The sequence below is a fragment of the Labrus mixtus genome, chromosome 4 (assembly GCF_963584025.1).
Source record: "Labrus mixtus chromosome 4, fLabMix1.1, whole genome shotgun sequence".
NCBI classification, from domain to species: Eukaryota; Metazoa; Chordata; class Actinopteri; order Labriformes; family Labridae; genus Labrus; species Labrus mixtus.
In genome coordinates this window covers 5,110,333-5,130,377 of record NC_083615.1, presented here as the reverse complement: position 1 = coordinate 5,130,377, position 20,045 = coordinate 5,110,333, and the positions used below count along the sequence as shown (strand labels likewise).

The 20,045-nt window shown below is 42.8% G+C and overlaps 1 protein-coding gene across 2 annotated transcripts in view; it reads left to right on the top strand.

Moving 5' to 3' along the window:
• iqsec3b (IQ motif and Sec7 domain ArfGEF 3b) overlaps positions 1-20,043 on the top strand; it is a 30,924-nt gene extending 10,881 nt beyond the window's left edge. The window contains exons 3-15 of one of the 2 annotated variants that reach the window (XM_061035277.1): positions 360-477; positions 1,539-1,940; positions 3,183-3,907; positions 4,615-4,776; positions 6,896-7,018; positions 11,802-11,968; positions 14,122-14,261; positions 14,435-14,566; positions 14,720-14,819; positions 15,651-15,809; positions 15,910-15,993; positions 16,645-16,691; positions 17,766-20,043. In XM_061035277.1, the coding sequence (XP_060891260.1) occupies positions 360-477; positions 1,539-1,940; positions 3,183-3,907; positions 4,615-4,776; positions 6,896-7,018; positions 11,802-11,968; positions 14,122-14,261; positions 14,435-14,566; positions 14,720-14,819; positions 15,651-15,809; positions 15,910-15,993; positions 16,645-16,691; positions 17,766-18,185 (2,779 nt within the window). In that variant the 3' untranslated portion in view covers positions 18,186-20,043. The remainder of the gene's footprint in view (positions 1-359; positions 478-1,538; positions 1,941-3,182; positions 3,908-4,614; positions 4,777-6,895; positions 7,019-11,801; positions 11,969-14,121; positions 14,262-14,434; positions 14,567-14,719; positions 14,820-15,650; positions 15,810-15,909; positions 15,994-16,644; positions 16,692-17,765) is intronic. The other variant, XM_061035278.1, reaches the window with a different exon arrangement.
• The last annotated feature ends 2 nt before the right edge of the window (positions 20,044-20,045 follow it).

Here is a 20,045-nt window from a genome sequence, read left to right as displayed (position 1 = left end):
TTTAGCCTCAGGCCTGTAGCCTCACAATATCAACTGCTTCAATTCAAAAATTTAGAAAACACCATAAAAAAACAAATAAAGGATTATTTGTGCGAAGGAAAGAAATGTATTTTTGTCCTAGTCGCATGTCTAAAGTTACCCTCCTGTAACCTGCAGTGGAGCCACAGATCTGAGCAAACAGGAGCGGACACATAAACTCAGTCATCCTGGCCCCGAGCCACCGTGGCCACACAGCACACTCTCCACCTGCTGAACCTCCTCACACCCGGCATCGTGGATGACCTACCGCAGTGATAACAGCGGAGCTCTGAAGGTCATGAGGGAGGACTGATAGCTTTATGTTGTTATTTCTGTCGCAGCGGACAGATGCTGAGCCTGGAGGATGGAACGTCCTCTGGTGGTGGACAGGAGGTGGAGGGGACCAAGAGAGAGGGGCCCAGCGAGTATGAGATCAGCCTGGAGAATAAAAACAAACAGGTATGCTCTTTTTTTTCCCCCAAGTTTGTTTGTTTATTTGTGTTTGTGTGGGTCTGTAAACAGCGTCCAAACAGGCCAAGCTTCCTCCTCCACCTGTTTAAAGCATGAGGAAGTGTGTGAAAGATCATTTGACATTGTGTCTTGCGTGACACAAAAAAAAAAAAAAAAGTCCCATTCAGATCTATTTATGTCCGTGTTGGCATGAAAAAGAACACCAGCGATTCCACCGCCACAGCGACAGGAACATGAAAGATGCTAGGTTGTCATGGTAACAGCTAATAACTGCTTCTGGCGGCTGGCGATGTCTTTATTTCTCAAACCAAACTGCTGAGGGGTCTGCGGTTGCTACGGCTTCTGATGCTGCAGTGCGAGTGTGTTATGAGAGTGTCGCTCTCTGTGTCTTTAAGTGTGTGTGTGTGTGTGTGTGTGTGTGTGTGTGTGTGTGTGTGTGTGTGTGCGGCGTGCAGACACACTCCCAGGGACATGTGTGGCTGTCCTCCTTTTTTCTCCCTCTCTGTCTCTTCTTCTTCTTCCCCCTGCCGCCCACGTCCCCTCCTCCTCCCTCCTCCTCTTCCTCCTCCGTCTCCCTCTTTTTTCTGGAGATATGGATGGTAAAAACATTTATTGGGAGAAAGCAGAGATTTTTTTGGTCCAGCGAACGCAACGGAAACATGCCAGTGCAGGTGTTCTCTTTTCGGTTCATTTTTCTTTACAGCACCTTTGTCACAGCCCATCCATCCTGCCTCCCACGGCCTTTCAGACAGCATTAGCGACCCAATGATGATAGATGATGTTTACTTTGGCTCCTAAACCATAAAACCTCACTGGTTTAAAATAAACGGACACAAAGTAAGAAAAATACTGCTGAAAATAAGGATGCGAGTGTGTATCTCATGAGTACAGAATTGCAATATGTTTTCCTGCAGATGGATGAATAAATATTTTTCTGTTGCTGCTCTGCTTTGCAATATCTCCCTCACAGTGTCATCAGTGAGTTACAGAGCCCTGTAAACATGTTTGATGTTTAAACTCGCTCCCCTTTACTCTCTTCTCGTCCCCAGATAGAGGATCTGGAGCAGAAGTATGGAGGCCATCTCATAGCACGGCGGGCAGCGCGTCGCATTCAAACGGCCTTCCGTCAGTACCAGCTCAGCAAAAACTTCCAGAAGATCCGCAACTCTCTGTCGGAAAGCAAACTGCCCCGTCGGATCTCCCTGCGCCACCCCAGCCCTTCAGGACGGAACAGGAACGCAGCCCAGAGACACAGTTACAGTCTGCATCCGGGAGGAGGACAGATACCCTTACGCTCCAAAACTCCTCCTCCACCTCCCTGTCGCTCCACCTCCCTGCCTCCTTCTCCTGCTTCGGCCCCCACAGCGGGTCCCTCTCCTGCCCCGGGCCCGGCTCCACCTCAAAACCCAGGACAAACACTCACACAGCTTGAGGACTGCTTCTCTGAACAAGTGAGTGATTATGTTTCATGTTACAGTCCACGCAAGCTTAATATTGGGGATGCCAATCTTTAAGAAAAAAAAAAAAAGTGATCCATCTTGACTTACTTATTCCACTTTTCCAGGATTAGTAGTGTTAGTTGGTTGGCCCAGGACTTCAACATCTTCTAAGGGAAAGAACGGTTTGATGTTGACCGTCAAACAAGCAAAAATATTTGGCTAGCACAAGTGCAGGAAACCATATTTCAACTACTAATGCGTTGCATTATTCTGATGGATTACTGATAGAGTTCCTTTGGAAACTCATAATGCCCAGAAATCTTTAAGATTTTGTTGATTCCTTGAATTTGCTTGTACATCAGCAGCACAAATTCTACAATTCTACAATTCACTTAGCAGACGCTTTTATCCAAAGCGACGTACATCAGACAGTGAGTACAACACTAATCTATTCATACACCGCCACGAAGCAGCAGGAGCAATGCAGGGTTAAGTGTCTTGCCTAAGGACACGTCGGACATGTTGCTCAGCTGGGGATCAAACCCTCGACCTTCCGGTTGAGAGGCGACGACTCTACCAACTGAGTCACAGCCGCCCATATCCGCAATAGATTGCGATACAATTTTGTATAACCACACATGATGCATCTTCATGACTTGTGTGATACTCTGACATTTCATCCGGGATCGTCGTCAACACGTTATATCATCCAATCTAAGGACTCATCAGCTGTGGCCATGATTTAGCTTCTGGGAGGGATGACCATCTTTTCTTGGCCTCCATTGAAGATAAAAGACATGCTCTGAATATGACCTTCGTTTCCTTTGCTTTGCTTTGCCATTGTTTAAAGTCTGAAAAGCGATTGAATGTATTTGGTGTTTGTGAGAAGACGGCTTAGCGCAGATCTTGCATTCAAATTAAAAAAAAAAAAAAAAGCTAAAGAGTTTGAGGATAGTTGATGTGTTTCCACGCGTTTTGCTCTCCCTCAAGAAAGAGTTAGTCATGACTCTGCCTTTTATCTACATTATATCGTATGAGACAACTATTCATATACTGGCCTCACTGGCTTGGTAGGCAGTTTCTTCTGAATGACATAGAAGGCATCATCACTGTCTATTTCCTCTAGTCTTGCAGATAGGCATTAATTAGCATCCCCTCTGGTATCAGAGACGTATCCACACATGAATCGTTTCTCTTGACCTGATTAAATCATTTCTTTTTAACTTTTTTTTTAAATAATTATTTTATCTCCAGCTTCACTCCTTGGCACAGTCGATTGATGATGCTCTTCGTGGTTGGAGCTTGTCAGAGGGTGGAGAGAGCAAGGGGCTGCTGATGGATCCTGGGGCTCTCCGTGCAGCTGCTGAGAGTGCCTGTCTGCCCCGCAGTGCCAGCTCACTGCTCATGGCCTTTAGGGATGTCACCGTTCATATCGACAGCAATAGTTCCTACACCATTTCCTCCGCCACCACCACAACCACCACTTCGCTCGGCAACGCTGGCGGAGGGCAGCCCGGCAGCAGGAAGACTTCTGTGAGCGGGATGGCCGGTGGAGGAGACAGCCTGTTAGAGGAGCCAGAGTTCCCGGCGCCTCCGCCCAGTGAGGAACTGGAGATGGCTGATCTGAGTTCCAGGAGGGGGTCAGCTGTGCCGGCTTCAGGCGGAGGAGGGGGATTCGAGGGAGAGTTCTGCTCAGACAGGATGGGCTCTACCTCGACGTGCACCTCTACCTCCACCTCTATCACCACCTCAGCACAGTCCAACCAGCAGCCTGCTCAGATCTACACCCAGTACCAGCAGTACCACTACACTCACCCTCAGCAAATCCCCGGGGGACCCAGCCCCGAGGCCCTGCAGGCCCTGGTCGTGTCTCTGCCGAGGGACCGCTGCCAGGATCCGGCCTCCTGCAGATCCCCGACCCTGTCCACGGACACACACCGCAAACGCCTGTACCGCATAGGACTCAATCTCTTTAATGTGTGAGTAGGACATCGACACACATACACATTCACAAACATGCAAACTGGCGTGCGGAGAGAAATCACAAAATATCTCTGCACCCTCTGGCTCAGGGTCCAAAGTACACTTAGTGCTGTTTGTGTCGAACAAATCTCCCACAGGCCGGCAAAAGTGCTCTAAGCAGCTGCTCATTAGTGTTTGTAATTGTTGGGAGGAGCCGTCTCTTCCCTGGCATCTTGTGATGTTGTGATGTCAATAAGAAAAAAAAAAATGACGGAAAGGGGGGCAGAGGGATGAAAAAGGGAAGAAGCGACCATGGTAGAAAAAAAGAGGGAAAATGCAGTTGAGGAGAAAAGCCAGTGAAGGAGGTCATGAACAAAGAGTCTCAGGTTCTATAAATAGACCCCCACGGTTGGACTGCACTTATGATTAGTTAATACAAATTAAAGTAAATTAAGTCTTATGCATCAGTGACAGCGGGGCTGATCCAGAAGTCCAGGGTTAACAGCTTTTGCGCATGAGTGCACCCTTCCTGTCTCTTTCTGCTTCTTACACTCCCTAATACACACATTACGCACCCATTCTCTTTAACATGTCGTTACGCAGTTTCTTTCTCACTCAAGCCCACACACCTATCCGCTTCAACGGACAACAGAACATCACGCACGCACTTGCCGCTTAACTCCTGACACTTTCTACTTTTCTGCTTTTGGTCGTATGTGGACAGGAACCCCGAAAGAGGCATCCACTTCCTGATCACGCGGGGCTTCGTCCCGGACACGGCCATCGGAGTAGCTCACTTCCTGCTGCAGAGGAAGGGCCTGAGCAGACAGATGATTGGAGAGTTTTTGGGGAACAGCAAGCTGCAATTCAACAGGGATGTCCTAGAGTGAGTCCTCAGTTGTTGTTTTTTAAATAGTTTGATGCATGTTGCACGGGCAGACATAGACATTTGTTTGAGCTTTTGTTGCATTTGAACAAATCAGAGTCCTTCAATTAATCTGACTATAAACTCAAAACCCTTTAAAGTCGACTGCAACTATTGGTCTTCAACAGAGGATGGATTTTTCCTTGGTGGTCATAGATATGAGCTAAAGTTGTCTTTTTTAAAACGGTTAGAAATAATGTATTAATGTAGGATTCTTGCATTTTAATATTGTTCTCCCATAAAGTCCAGAGGTTAATTAGTCATAGTCAAATCAACAGAGTCAAATGTTCTTCACTCTTAGGTCACACTTTAAGCAAAGCTCTCAAAAAATGCAGGGATATATATTTCCCAGGATTCAAACTCAGCAGTTTGTCTTCGTTAGACTCTGGCCTCCAATCGTAAACATATAATATCCCAGGAAGAGAAGGCAAGGCAAGTTTATTTATGTCGCACATTTCAACAACAAGGCAGTTCAAAGTGCTTCACACAAGACATCAAAAGCATCATGACAGAGGAAAGAAAAGAAACATTAAAATAGAACATTAAAAAAATCACTGAAATTATTAAATCTGAAAATATGTTCAAATAAAAATAATTCAAATGAAATTAATTGAAATAAATAAAGTAAAAATATAAAAGAGTTAAAAGTTACAGTGCTGAGTTAAAATTTAAAATCTTATTAAAATTGTTTTATGAAAGGCAGCTGTAAACAGGTGAGTCTTCAACCTCGATAGCGAAGAGATGATACAAAAGACTCTAATGTCACTTATCGGCTTTTTTTCCTTCAGTTCTACTGAAGACATTCAAGACATTTTAAGAATCTGATTTTTAGTTTTAATGACAGTAAACTGACCTTAATTAGTAAAATTGGTGAAGAACTGTTTAATAAAATCAGCTCACGAGTCGACAATGTAAGAAAAATTCTCCTCTAATACTTAAGTCCATCATGTAGACACATGAATTGAACATTCGATCCCTTGTGGCAAATTGCTGTTGAAAAAAAAAACAGTTTATTTACATCATAATAACAAATCTGCTGCAACCTTTGTAATGGCTTTTAAATAGAGATTTGTTTCAAAAGCTGTTAATTACAAAATAATCTCACCTCAAGGTTCATCCTGTGGCTCTCTTTACTGTTTCTATCTTCTCACATTGTCCTCATGAGTGCATTTAGTTTGTTGGATTGTTGCTAGAGCTTTGCACGCCACCTTTGTTTGCACCTTTGTTGCTCTTAGGGCAAAAGATACATCTTTTTTTCAAACTCTGACTGTAATGAATTCAGACTCACTAGCTTTGAAACATAACCTGTGATTTTATACGTGTGACACAGACACACACACACACACACACACACACACACACACACACACACACAAACTCGGCATGCAGCACTTGCATGCATAAATGCAACAGAAGCATGAAAACACGCATTTACTTAATGCTCCCACACTCACCCTTTATGCATCCATCCAGCGTAGACAGAGATCCCAGATAGAGAGGCTTTTTGCTGAGGTTGTTGCAGAGACTGTAGAAATAGGTCACTGCACTGCACTGAACACACACTCACGCGCACACGTACACACACACACACCCTTTTGCATTTAGACACACAGATACAAATACGGCACATGAACATAAAACGTACACTCACAATCTTGCGTATGTACTTCCCCCATTGCTACAGAGTGTCCTCAGCCTTTCATGTACCTCTTCTCCTGCCGCCCCAACGCACACACACTCTGCATATCATCAGCTTGCCCTCTCATCCCTCTCTTTCTCTTATCTTCCACTGTCATCAGAGCTCGTCTGTGTGTGTGTGTGTGTGTGTGCATGCAAACATGTCATCTCTGCGCGTATCCTCCATGTCAGTGCTTCTGTAATTGAAGTGTGGCTGTAAAAGCAAGAATTGCCATCAGCACATTGGCACTCATAGTTTGGCGCACACGCGCAAAAAACACACCCTTGCACACGCTCACTCACTCACCTTCTCATTAAAATGACACTCTGCGACTCGGCCCAATCTCACTTATCCTCTTCTTTTTGCTCTCCCTCTCTCTCTCTCTGTCTCTTCCCTTCACAGTTGTGTTGTGGACGAGATGGATTTTTCAGGCATGGAGCTGGACGAAGCCCTGAGAAAGTTCCAGGCTCATGTTCGTGTACAAGGGGAAGCACAGAAAGTGGAGAGACTCATCGAAGCCTTTAGGTGAGCCTGTCAACTCACTCGCAACCGGTGCCGCACAAACAAGCTCTGGCTTCACATTTTAATAGGTTTTAACATAGTAGCAGTCCGTCACATGACTTAGCATTGCTGGTAGGGGCACTCTTTTCAAATGAACACACCTTTCGCCTGTAGCCGCCTTTGCAAAACAAAAAAGCTGACACATATTCAAACACAAGGCAAAGAAAAAATCTAATCTCCTCCTGCAGCCCTGTGGTAAGAGAGCAACCAGAATGGCATACTAATAGGCTGACTGTATAGACAGTGTGCGTTTTACAGGTTGCAGGCTCACTGCAGCATGCTCTGATGAAACCAGAACCTTGTATCATTAACAAATTACACTGATTGCCTGTAACCTTTGACTAAACTCAGTGTTGTTTGATTGTCAGCCAATCATAATGGAGATCCGAGCTGCAGGCAATCAGTGTGCGTTCCATGGGGACAGAAATAGATGCACTATTTAATAACTTTCTCCCCTGCGACGACACTCTCCATCCAAGTCTTAAGGCTATGTAGGCAATGTGTTTGTACATGCCTGACAGTTCTGTGTCCATTTCCCTCCAAAATCACACATTAATATGTAAAAGTGCATGTTTGCTGCTCATGAGGTTTTAGCCTGAGTTGGTTTTCTTCTCATTTTGTCAGTGCAGACTCCTGCCCTCCGGCCACTAAAATGTTATGGGCATATCTGTTGGTGAAGGCTCATTTAAATATCAGCAGGAGGCTGAGAAATCAACCATAGCTTGCATCTCCTCATGCCTTTAGTAGACTATCTAGATTTTTCTCTTGCAAACTCCTGGACAGAAATAGGTTTTTTACGATGCATTTTTCGCCAAAACAAAAGAGCAAAATAAAAACCAGTAGTGGCCAGATAAACGAGAGCTACAAATGGTCTGGTTTCCCCCCGCCATTGTCCTTGAGATGTCCTGGTAATATCCAAAGAATGCTCCCAGGGCTGAAAAATGCAATAAAAACGACCATCATTGTTTTCTATTGGAGAGTAATTGGTTGAATTGTAGTGTACATTTAAACGGTCTCTGCCCATGTGCTGCTCTTTCCCTTACTACCAATGTCACCACCAGGGCATGAGATCAGCAACTGCCCATTTGGAGTCATTATCCAGGCCTCTGAATTGAACTGACGTGCTAGAATAATTCAATTTAATGGGGAGTGGAATCCATAGAAGAAGTACTGCATGTGTATTGTCTGCCCACGCCTTAATGCATTAAGTACATAGTCTGTGTTTGTCAGAGCTGATATCTGCTTTTTGGTCTGAAGTTAAAAACTTATATTTCAGCCTGGAGAACACATTTTTTATTTTTGGTTGGCAAATCCCAGAAAAAAAAAATCAACACATGCTTGCCCATTTATCAATACTTTACTAATGTTGTTCCCTTTTTTTGGGGGGCTCAGAAATGTTAACCCGTTGTTTCACACCGGAGATGAAAATCAAGTCTAGAATGAAACTAGCAACAATGCTAACACACTCACAAAAAACATTATGTTGAGGTGTATAATGTTAATAAAGTATACCATCTTAGTTTAACGTGTGCTTGCATTGACTTATTAGCACAACACAAAAACAGCAAAAGGTACATCTGAGGCTAATAGCATTTATTCAGATGAAAAGTCAGAATCTTCAGTGTTATGAGGCCATAGGTCATCAGGAGGGAAACAAAAATGTATGAAACAAAGTTTCATGCCAGTCCTTTCAGTAGTTTAAGGATCTTAAAGCTAGAGCCACAAGCTATCATAAAAGCTATATAATACAGAGTGCTCATGTATTGTTTCATTTTTAAACAGCTTTCATTTATAAGATTGGAATAAATGGCACATACACTGGATATACATTTGGTTCTTTGTTGAATGTGTAGAGCAGCTGGACAGGGTTTGCATGATCGCCTCAGTGAACTCCATTTCCATGTTCTTTATATTAAAGGAGCATATTACTTAGAGGCTCATTAATATGTTTTAGTAGAAATAGCAGGCTGTGGATGCATGATTAATTCTTGTCAGAGGGATCATTTTGTTGTGCGTTTTTGATCATTTCATTTGGTTTAAGGACAGTATAAGGAATATAGACCATAATCAGACCACTGTCCATTAAGGAAATTGGTTCTCACTTAAAGCCAGAAGTGGTGTGTGTGGGGGGGGGGGTGAGAAGAGCAGTTAGTACACTTCCCCTCTTGGCTTCTGATTCGAGGGCCAATCAGAACACCCACCACGGCCATCAGTTAATCTCATCACACTCAATCATACGTGCTGAGCCCCCGGGTGCAGATTACAAATTCATCAACGATCCCAGACCACGCTTTTCTGCAACTGTGGCTGTGAGTATAGGTCAGAAAGGAGCTGGCTTTATCAGGACGGCCAGACATCCGACTGCCACATCTGTTACGTAACAGGAGTTATGTCATCTTTTTGAAGCATGTCGTACTCTTGTCATGAGTAGTTCTTTTATATGAAGCGGTATTGGTGCCAGCTGGCATGCATGTTACATATGCAGATATGAAGATAAGAGACCGTGAGCTCGTGTGTAAATACATTGCTTACATAAGACGGGAATCCACGCTTCAGAATGTGTGAATGAAGCACACACACACACACACACACACACACACACACACACACACAGAGCTTTATTTATTCACTCAGCTGTGTGCTCACCCTGTGCATAAACATTCACACATATGCACTCACATATCTGTGCACATGTCCATTTGCATACTAACACACTCATGCATACGGTAAATCATGCCTAGCTTTCGGTCTTTGATGAATTTGCCGCAGAATTACATCAAGTTGGCAAATCAGAAGGGCTCATTTGTGCCTCAGCGTGTCTCTGCTTGTCTCCACTATGTATGTGGATGTGCATAATATATTTGCAGCAGCAACTGTGCCGAGCAGGATCTATTCTCTCTCGAACAAAGGCGTTGTTACTGAGCTGCGCTGTTGTCAATTGATTCCCTGCGAGTTCTTTGGCCTTAGATCTTGTGCGCAGTTTGGGAAAAGGCTTTCTGGTTGCCCAGGTCTCAGATGTGGCCTCTTGCTTGCATATGCTCTGACAAGTGCGTAGTCCTCTGGAGCAGAGCAGCCCCTCTCTATGTCTGCATCCTGCCTGGCTGCAGAGATAAAAGCCTCCTACTGTTGGAATGGCCCACTGTGTAAGTATAAGTGACAGTAAGAAAGATAGGGAGGGGGCTGTGGGGGAAGGAGAGGTGGAAGGGAGAGTTGTGAAGCCTGTGGGTAGGGATGGAAGAAAGCAGGTCCAAATGCAGCAGCAACTGTTTCAAAGTAGGCTGTGCAGCGTTCGCTTTACCAAGACCGGAACAATTTCGGACCTTTCAAAGGTTTTTTTTTTTTGTGCCCTGCCTGTCTCAGATTCATCAATCTACTAGATACGATTCTACATCTGTGCAGCTTGCCTCTTGTGATATCAGCCCTAAAAAATGAGTCTGAATGCCTCAATCTCACAGCAGGGAACACGTCTTTTTTTTAAAGGCCATCCTGGGTATTGCCATTTTGATTTCAAAAGTTTGTGTCAAACTGTGGTTCCAAGATTTCCTCAAAGCTCACTGTTGGCATTTTGAAACATAGGATGGTTCAAGCTCAGAGGAAATCTTTGGATTTCAGGGTTCTACTGGGAGCAATAACAAAGTCAGGGAGTGAATCATAAGTTTATGCTCTGTGAGTTTGAAGATGCAGGGGTGATTTCACACTCAGGCTTTCCTCATTGATAGTAATGGGAGTGTAAATATTAAGAATTTCTTCCTAGTATGAACCATTACAATTAATCAAGAACACAAGCCAACACTCAAAAAATGGCCCATAAAGCTAAGTAAAAGTAAAATTATAAATATTTAAGGACTATTAGACTGCATTAGTTTTAGCTGGGCATGCTCAATGAACAGTGTTTGATTTAACATCAGCCCAGCTGTAAAACATTCCTTTAGTGATCTCAGTTGATTCTTGTTTTTCCATGGACAGTCGCTCTGTATGCACTGAACATGAATCTTACCTAACAATGATTAAAAAAACGAAATCTGGTAAGATTGGTTGTTGTCATGATTCGGTGATACGATGTCAATGTAGATCCAAACAGTAGGATTTGTCCAAGAGCATTCAATCGATCAAAGAAAAATGGCTAGCAATGATTTTGTATGACACAAAAAATGTGTGGAAATCCACAAAATACGTACTTTTTTATGCTATCCATACAAAGAAGGGAAGAATAAATTACTACAGATATATATTCAGATGGTCCAACAGGCCCTAGAATGACCTCAATCCAGCCCCTTAATATTTAATAGAAATAAATAGAGTTGAAAAAAAGGATTAGGAATAATAATAACTATTTGGATATCTTTCAAAAAGAGACATTACATCTCTCGCTGATACAGCAATACAGAGCAATTGTCAGTTAATTCATCAGAACATTGCTGAATTATAAGAAGATCATTATTTTGTCAATAGGTTATTTAGCCCAACTAGTAATAGTAGACATTTAAGAGTGTCAAACTGTTTAGCAACATTATGTGTATTCAGACAACATCCAATGAATGGCAGTTATCTGTGTTTCACATCTTTCTGTTCTAAATAAAAAGGTATGAACCGGCCTGCTGTAGATGAGAATTTTATGCTACCGATGACATCGACATCACATGTTTTGGTCTACAGTAGTTGGTTGACAAGAAAATTGAAATGTACCATTCGACCAAATTTCTCACGCGTAAACCGTATTTCTGTTGTATTCCTATTTTCTCCGCAGCCAGAGGTACTGTATGTGTAATCCTGATGTGGTGCAGCAGTTTCACAACCCGGACACCATCTTCATCCTGGCCTTCGCTGTGGTCCTCCTCAACACTGACATGTACTCGCCCAACATCAAACCCCAGCGCAAAATGGGACTCGATGACTTCATACGCAACCTTAGGGGTAAGAGGGTCCAAATACACGAGGCTGTATATGTATGAGAGAGATAGAGAGTTTGTATGATGTGTTGCATGTTTCAGCCTCCCTGACAACTGATTATATTAGCATCAGGTTTGAACGTTGGGTATTTATAGCGCATGAACCTTTACTGCAGATCCTGCTGGATACATCTAAGAGATATGCAAAAAAGGACGATAAGGTTTACGAAAAAAAGAAAGCAGAGGGCAGAGAAAGTCAAAGTTTTACAACAAGCACTCTCTTATCTACCTCACTATCAGTCTTTTGAGTGACAGCCCCTCGGATTGAAGTAAATTACTCAAAGAGGCGGCGGGCGCCTGCCTCTGCTTGCAACCATCAAGAAAACCATCAGCTGTGCAGGAGGAGATTTCTGATATCCTTGACTCACATCTCTGCCCCTGAGACCGTGGCTTTGACCCATTTAATTGAGGCTCACTTAGCGTTAGATTTAACGATATGGGCTGAGATTTGCGGAAGCATCTCATCACCTGCACTTCCTGGAGCTCTCAACGACATCTCCACTCGGCAAATTCATAAATTTACTGCCAGCAGGTCTTATGTGGAGCAAATTCACTTTTATTTTAACCTTCGCCAAATGGAGAATCCATTACAAATATTTTAACATCGCACAACTCAATCTCAATTTATTATCTGAAAAGTGGTGACGGACTGTAGTGATGATGTCTGTGTGCTACTGCAAAGTGATAATGCAGCTGGACACAGTGACAGCACACATACTGGGATAAAAGCACATCCTGTGATTACAGCTGCAAATCCTTCAACAGAATAAGAGTCATTTTGGGCTTATATCTTTGATGGAAATGATATGAGCCCACACAGTTAGTCTAACATTCAGTCGATGATATTAAAGGATTTATTTTGAATGAATTGTCACTGTGGCTGTTGTGCATATTCCCAATGATCCAAAAATTTAAATAATTCGAATTCACAATCAAGAACTTTAAATAATTACAAACATAAAGAATGATTTTAGTGTCAGTTTTAATTTTTTAGTATTGATTTCCAGACTAGGTCACCTCACATGGATGCTAATTAAAAAAAGGTTTTACACAACAGAATAAGAGTGCAACGCTCAACACTGATTTACGACAAGCAAACATGAATACGTTGGATAAAAAGTAATTTTATCATTAAAAGGTCATTTATAGAGCGTGCTAAGACATCCAATGATGCTTTAATAAGAGGGTAAGTAGGTTGGCTAACAGTGCTTCCAATGCAGTGGGTGAAACTAAGTCAACTTTTTGTGTAAATTTTTGTCAAATATTGATCTTCAAACTACTAAAAGTTGAGAACAAGTCAGTGGAATGTACGAAAAATTAAACGGGGTCAGCCCTGTGTTCCCACATTTCTAGGACATTTTCAAAATTAGGTCTTGTGTTCCTACATTTCCCTTCAATTTAAGCCCTATCCTCCCACAATATTTTTTTTGTTTAGTTTGTTTATTTAAAAGGACAATGTGCACTCGCATTAAATGTTTGGGGCGCACCAGATTTAGCCATTGTTAGTTTAGTCCATTGCTATTGGATAATGGGTTGGGTGTAATTGGCTACCAAATTGGGAGAAAGGGGGATAAAATCTGATACAAATTTATGAAAAAGGAAATGTGGGAACATAGGGCCTAATTTTGGAAAAAAATCTTAAAAAATGTGGGAACATAGTGGAAACATAGGCACGCTCCCAATTAAACAAGAAAAGCTCTTTAACTTAGCTAATGTTAGCTTAATTAACTAGCAAGCCGCAGCTAATAAGATAGCCAGCACTCAACCAATCGTCGATGTTTGAAATTAAGGAGATTAGGTATAAGTCTTCCATCATTTCTCTCTAAACTACATATGATTGCACTGTTGACATTGTTTGTTGTGTGTATGAATTGACCAGCTGGCAAAAGAGTTTCTCTGCTGGGGACTAATAAAGTTTTCTAAACATGTGCCATGTTAAAATGAAAAGCAGGACAGGCTACTGAACTGCACGGCACAGGGCTAACAACTGTTGGTTATTCAGCATATTCAACTTTATCGCCTTTATGATAAATGTACAGCTTCTTACCTTGATCGTGATCACACCATAGACTGTAAATATGGATCACACCTACAGTTTACGCACCATTGTCTCCGTAGGTGTTGACGATGGAGCGGACATCCCCCGAGAGATGGTCGCAGGCATTTACGAAAGGATCCAACAAAGAGAGCTCCGGTCCAACGAAGACCACGTGACCTATGTGAGCCGTGTGGAGCAGTCCATCCTGGGCCTGAAAACCGTGAGCAAAATTTTGTTTGTTGCGTGCCCTTCCCAATTTTTCTCGTTTCAGTGAGCTTGTCTGAACTCGTTTGGGACCTACTCCTTTCTCCTAGTTGTGTCATGTGTGATTTCGCTGCAGTCCTTTTCTCAGTAATATCTGTCATCTCCATTCCTTTAACCTCTCCTCTGCAGATCCTCGCCGTGCCCCACAGACGTCTGGTATGCTGCTGTCGTCTCTTTGAGGTGCCTGATGCCAACAAGCCTCATAAACAGAAACTGTCCCAGCTGCAGAGAGAGGTCTTCCTCTTCAACGACCTGCTGCTGGTAAGACCTCAACTCAGAGGCTCACTATGATACTCCACACACGCACGTTAAAACAACATTTCTTTGTAATATTAGCAAAATATAACGAGTTTTTTAACGGCCAGACGTAATCGGGTGGATGCAATTCAGCCGTGTTGTGTATCTCTACTGTAGATCCTGAAGCTGTGTCCCAAGAAGAAAAGCTCAGCCTCGTACACCTTCTGTAAAGCTATGGGTCTTCTGGGAATGCAGTTTCACCTCTTCAGCAATGAATGTAAGAAGCTATTTTACTCTGCAGCATATTTACTCTCAGTACAGTTCAACCTAAAGCCGGAAAAATGCTGAGCTGACTGTGAGAGCCATTGGTTGTTTCAAGTCTCAAGACCCAAGGGATGGCAAGGTGGTCACCAATAAAACAAAATTGCTTGTATGATTGATTTAGTTTTTACTTAAGAAATAGTTTCAGTATTTCAGCTGCTGATTATTTTAAATTGAGCCCTATGTTTTTGCAAAAATAACAAAGAAAGAATACAAATTGAGACTTGGTAAAGCTTAGTTACAACTTCTAATGTACAAATTTGCTGGTCTGCTGCATTGTTTCAAATACTCTTGTTCACTTGCCTGTGCAGTTTAATGCTTGCTTTTCACCACAGAGATATTGTTCTTTAGAATGAGCTAAACATTGACATGCTATAGCAGGCTTGGAGTGGTGATATTTCTGTTGTTATTCTAATCTTTTACCATATTAGATCAACATGTTAGCACACTAACACTAGTGTTGAGTAAATTGTTTAATTCAAACAAATTCATCCAAAGTGATCTAAACACACTTGCTTGGCGATAACAGCAAGCTATCACAAAGCAATTTCTTCAACATATTTGATCAAACCCACAACAACACAACCCTGTGATGGCTGAATAAATTGATCTACCTACTGAAACATTACAATCTCATTTTGAGAGCATTTGGTTTTAGGAGAACAGCGATATGTGTACTCAGGCTCTTTAGATTCAGGCAGAAACTAACGTGTTGGAAGATCCTATTCAAGAATCAAAGTCATGGTGAAATCACCTTCTTTTTCACATTGTTGGGGTTTCTTATCAGACTATGCCCATGGCATCACCATGCTAAGCCCGTTTACCTCAGAGAAGAAGCAGCTGGTGAGTTTCTGCTCCCCGAGCGGAGAGGAGCTCAGGAAGTTTGCAGAGGAGCTCCGAGAGGCCATCACAGAGGTCAACGAGATGGAGCAGATACACATCCAGTGTAAGGACGCAAGCACACACACCTCATCACACGCAAATGTTAATAAAACATACTATTATGTACGTGTGACGTGTAATAATCTCTCTTTCTTGCGTTATAGGGGAGTTGGAGAGGCAACAAGGCATCCAGCACGGAATACACACCAATGGCGGACAATTGGACACACACACAGGCTCTCCCTCAGGTACTGTTTGTTTCTCATGCAGCATACAAAACTCATAACAATGCACTCATTGCACATAACCATTAATACATTACTCAAGGAAGTGTAGAAAATACACATACAAAGGTTAAAGGCCTAAGGTCTAATAATACATTTACGATTTAAGATGATAATGAAACGTTAATTAGTGAGAGTTATTTAGAGATTTTTTTTAACCTTTTGATTTATCAAGGCAAGTTGTTTCTCCTTGTTTCCACTCTTAATGCTTTCATATACACCTTGTTCTAGTTTTGTCTTTACCAGACAGATTAAAGTGATATTGACTCGTCTTTGTCTCAGCGTGAAAGCAAAAGTATTGATTTTAACCAAGTAGGTATAGACTTACATCCAAGACGGGTTTAGATATGCTGGTGTACATATTTCTTCAGTTTAAAGACAACACTTGGCTAGCTGTTTCCCCATGCATGGTGCCTTTATGCTAAGTTAAGCCAAACACATACGAGCGGGGAATTCATTTTACCATCTCACCTTAAGGAATAAAGCAAATGTGCAAATGTTAAATGGTTTTATAAACAACCATCAGTGCCCTGTATGAGGAAACTGTTCTCAGTTTCTGACATTACATGTACAGTTAGCACATTCACTTTAAAGTAAAGCCATTTGTCCCCACAGGCCAACAAGATCCGTACGATAAAACCGGAAACAACAACACAGTGGAGGTAAGTTTGAAAAAAACACTCTTGTCTCGCTCAGGTAAGTGTCTGCACTCCGGCTCTGTAGGTGGGGTTTTAGGTGTGTAAGAGTGAGTGTGTGTCGTTAAGATTGGGGCTGAACCTCATCCTGAAAGGACAGTCTGCTTTATGCTTTGCTTTTAAAAGAGCACCGCCTCTGGCACATCTCCACTATCCAGCTAAGGATACAAAGGCCGCTGAGAGGAGCCGGCTATAGTGGCACTACCAACAGTCTCTTTCTGTGCCTCGTGAGTGGATCAGCAGCCACTCTGCTTGCTATAAAACATCTCTTCTTTCATCAGCTGTCGCTTGACAGCCTTACTGTATAAGCTTTTGCAAGCCACCATAAGCCTGGATGGCTCTTAGAATACCGTCGACAAAGCCACATAAGCTTGATACCGTTAACAGTCTGTCGAGTGTGTGGGCGGGTGTGTGTCTGTAAAAAAAAAAAAAAACAGCCTTTCCTTTAACTAAGCAAAGTGACAGAAGCCCCCTTTCCCGTTTTACTCCTGTGCCTATTCTCTCCTCTCTCTCCTGCTTATATCAGTCAGTCCTTTAGGTTTGTGTAAGTGTTTTAGGGAGACACCACGCCCTCGGTGTCACCTCTTTCCTATCCTGACACTCCCTCTATCGTTTAGCTTCTCGTTCTACAACTCATGTTGATCATGTTCGTGCACACACACACACACACACACACACACACACACACACACACACACACACACACACACACACACACACACACACACACAGACACACACATTACATCCAAAAAGTCTTTGTGTCCTTGTCCTTATCTCTGAGCAAAATCTTTCCATACCCTGAATCCTTTTCTCTTTCTGGGCTGGTGTTTGTGAAAAATGTGATTTAGAGAAAGTTGAAATCATGCAAAAACATGATTAAGAGAAAAAGAGGGGTGGGTTGTGTATTTGCACGTGCTTGCTCTGCATTCTACCTACCTGCATGCCTGCATGCCCATGTGCGTAACACACCAGAGGGCTGCGTAGAGGCTGCGTTCAGGCTGGTAACTCCTCATGCGTTCTCTGACTGTTCCTAAACTAGGTGTCAATTCACAACAGGCTGCAGACCTATCAACTGAGCCAGCCCAGTATTGAGTCCACGCCTTTGGCCCTGGCTGCTCCACCCGCCTTGCTCAGCCCCATTCAAGCTGGAGAGCTCCGCCCAGAAACACTCATCCAGTGCCAGCAGATTGTCAAAGTGATCGTGGTGGACCAGAGCGGGCGAGGGCGTATGGAAGCGTTCCTCAGCCAAGGCCCAGCCGCCCATCAGCTCATCCAGTCCGCCCTGTCCACGCCTGTGCATGTCCGAGAGGGGGATGGCCCCCAGCCCCCCTTGCCACCTCCCCCACCACCTTACAACCACCCCCACCAGTTCTGCCCTCCAGACTCACCCATGCCCTTCCACCACACCATGCCTCTCACCCGCAGGCGCAACTCCAGTGGCTCCCGCAGCATTGTCTGAGTCAGCAGTTTCTTTATGAACCCCCGGGGGCCAGAGAGGACCCTCACATACACACAACACAGACATGCTGTAGCACGAGTTGACTCACTCTGAAATACAAATAAAAGCAAAAGAAGTTACGAAGTATGCATCACGAAGGAAAAGGAAACAGGTATCTATCCAGAGTCCTGACTGAGTGGTGGCATTTGAACAACAGGAAGTGTTTCCAAGAGACAACTTTTCTTCTTTTCTTTTGTCTCCGACATGTCACCCAGTAGCCGATGGTGTTGTCTTTCTAGATTTCACATGCTTAACAAAAATCTGTGACTCTACATTTTTGAATTTCACCTTGTCCTTCGATCATGTCAGTGAGCCGACTATAAAGCAGAGGGAGGATGGCAGCGCTGAAAGGACAAATGATGGCGTTACATATGACAGAAAAAAACTCTATTTTTGGTGGGTTTCAGTAGGAGTGAGGATTCATCTCAGCAGAGCATAAAGCTTCTCCTCACTATCTTTTTATTCTCATCTTGGCATAATGTGAAAAACAGGAGTACCAGCTTATGTATTTCCCTCATTTTACAGGGAACAGTTAATAAGTATGCATGAAGGAAGAAGGGAAAAATATGCTCTGACATGTCTACCTTGTCATGTGCAGTGCTGTGTATTAAGCAAAGACGTTGCTACTCACCAAACATACCCAAAACCGTATCCTAACGACAATCATATTTTTCCGTGCTTCATCGTGTTTTGCTAAACTTGTGTGAGCACATACCTCCTCGGTAGTGAGTGACTCCCCCTGATTCTGTGGCGTTTTGGTTCTCAAGGAGCTCAGGAAAGGATTTCGTAGCTCGTAATATGTGCACCTCTTACGTTGTACTGGAAGCAGTGTACTTGTGTAGCATGTGTTCATTCTGCTTACTCGTGCAGCAGAGAGTAGGGCTGCTAATTCATCCAAAACAAAGGCTAAAAACAGCCAGATGAAGCCTTTTTTTTTTCTCTCTCTCTTGTACATTTACTCCTTAAAGGTTTCCCAGTGTTAATAATGTTATAACCTTTGGATTAAGGGAATATATCTGCCCTGAAAACTCCTAGGTTTAGTAAAAAAAAAAAAGAAGAAAAGAATGATAGTAGCTCCACACAGGGTAGACCAACGCCACCTCACAGAAAACAAGTATTCTATATTTTCTTGCACACTTGAAATGTTATAAAAAGCAGAGATGCATTCCTATACTGAATGTTTATCAGGGTGAAAAACCGAAGCTGTCCATGAAGTAATCACTCATTTCATCCATGTGTAGTCTGTCCGGTGTCGATGTTTTCGAACTCGAGCCAGTTTGTACAGCAGATCATAAATCATCCATCGGAGACACACCAAACCATGTCTTGTACCTTTTGCACCACAGAATATATTGGATATATTGTAAATAGGTCAAATAGATTTATTCTGACAAAGTAATTGGTTTGCCCGGTGTGTGTATCTACGTATGTATTTGTACAGAGAAGATCTAGTTTAAAAGAAAAAAGGATATTATAGTTATTATTATAGTTATTATTAATCACATTTAATATCAGGGGGTGTCCTAAATCCTACTGCTACAAAGGGACGGGAAACAGGCAGCTTTTATAGAACACACTCCAGTTACCATGGTAACACAAACGGATATTATTACAGATCTGCATTCATCGTTTAATTACCGCGTCATATTATTATTATTATAGGATTATTAAGAGATGGCTGTGTCACCTGTTATCAGGTGTGTCAAGGGCTATGCTGTGCTTGGTGAATATGCACAGTAAATCACAGTGCGTGCGCACACACACACACACACACACACACACACACACACACACACACACACACATATATATATATATATA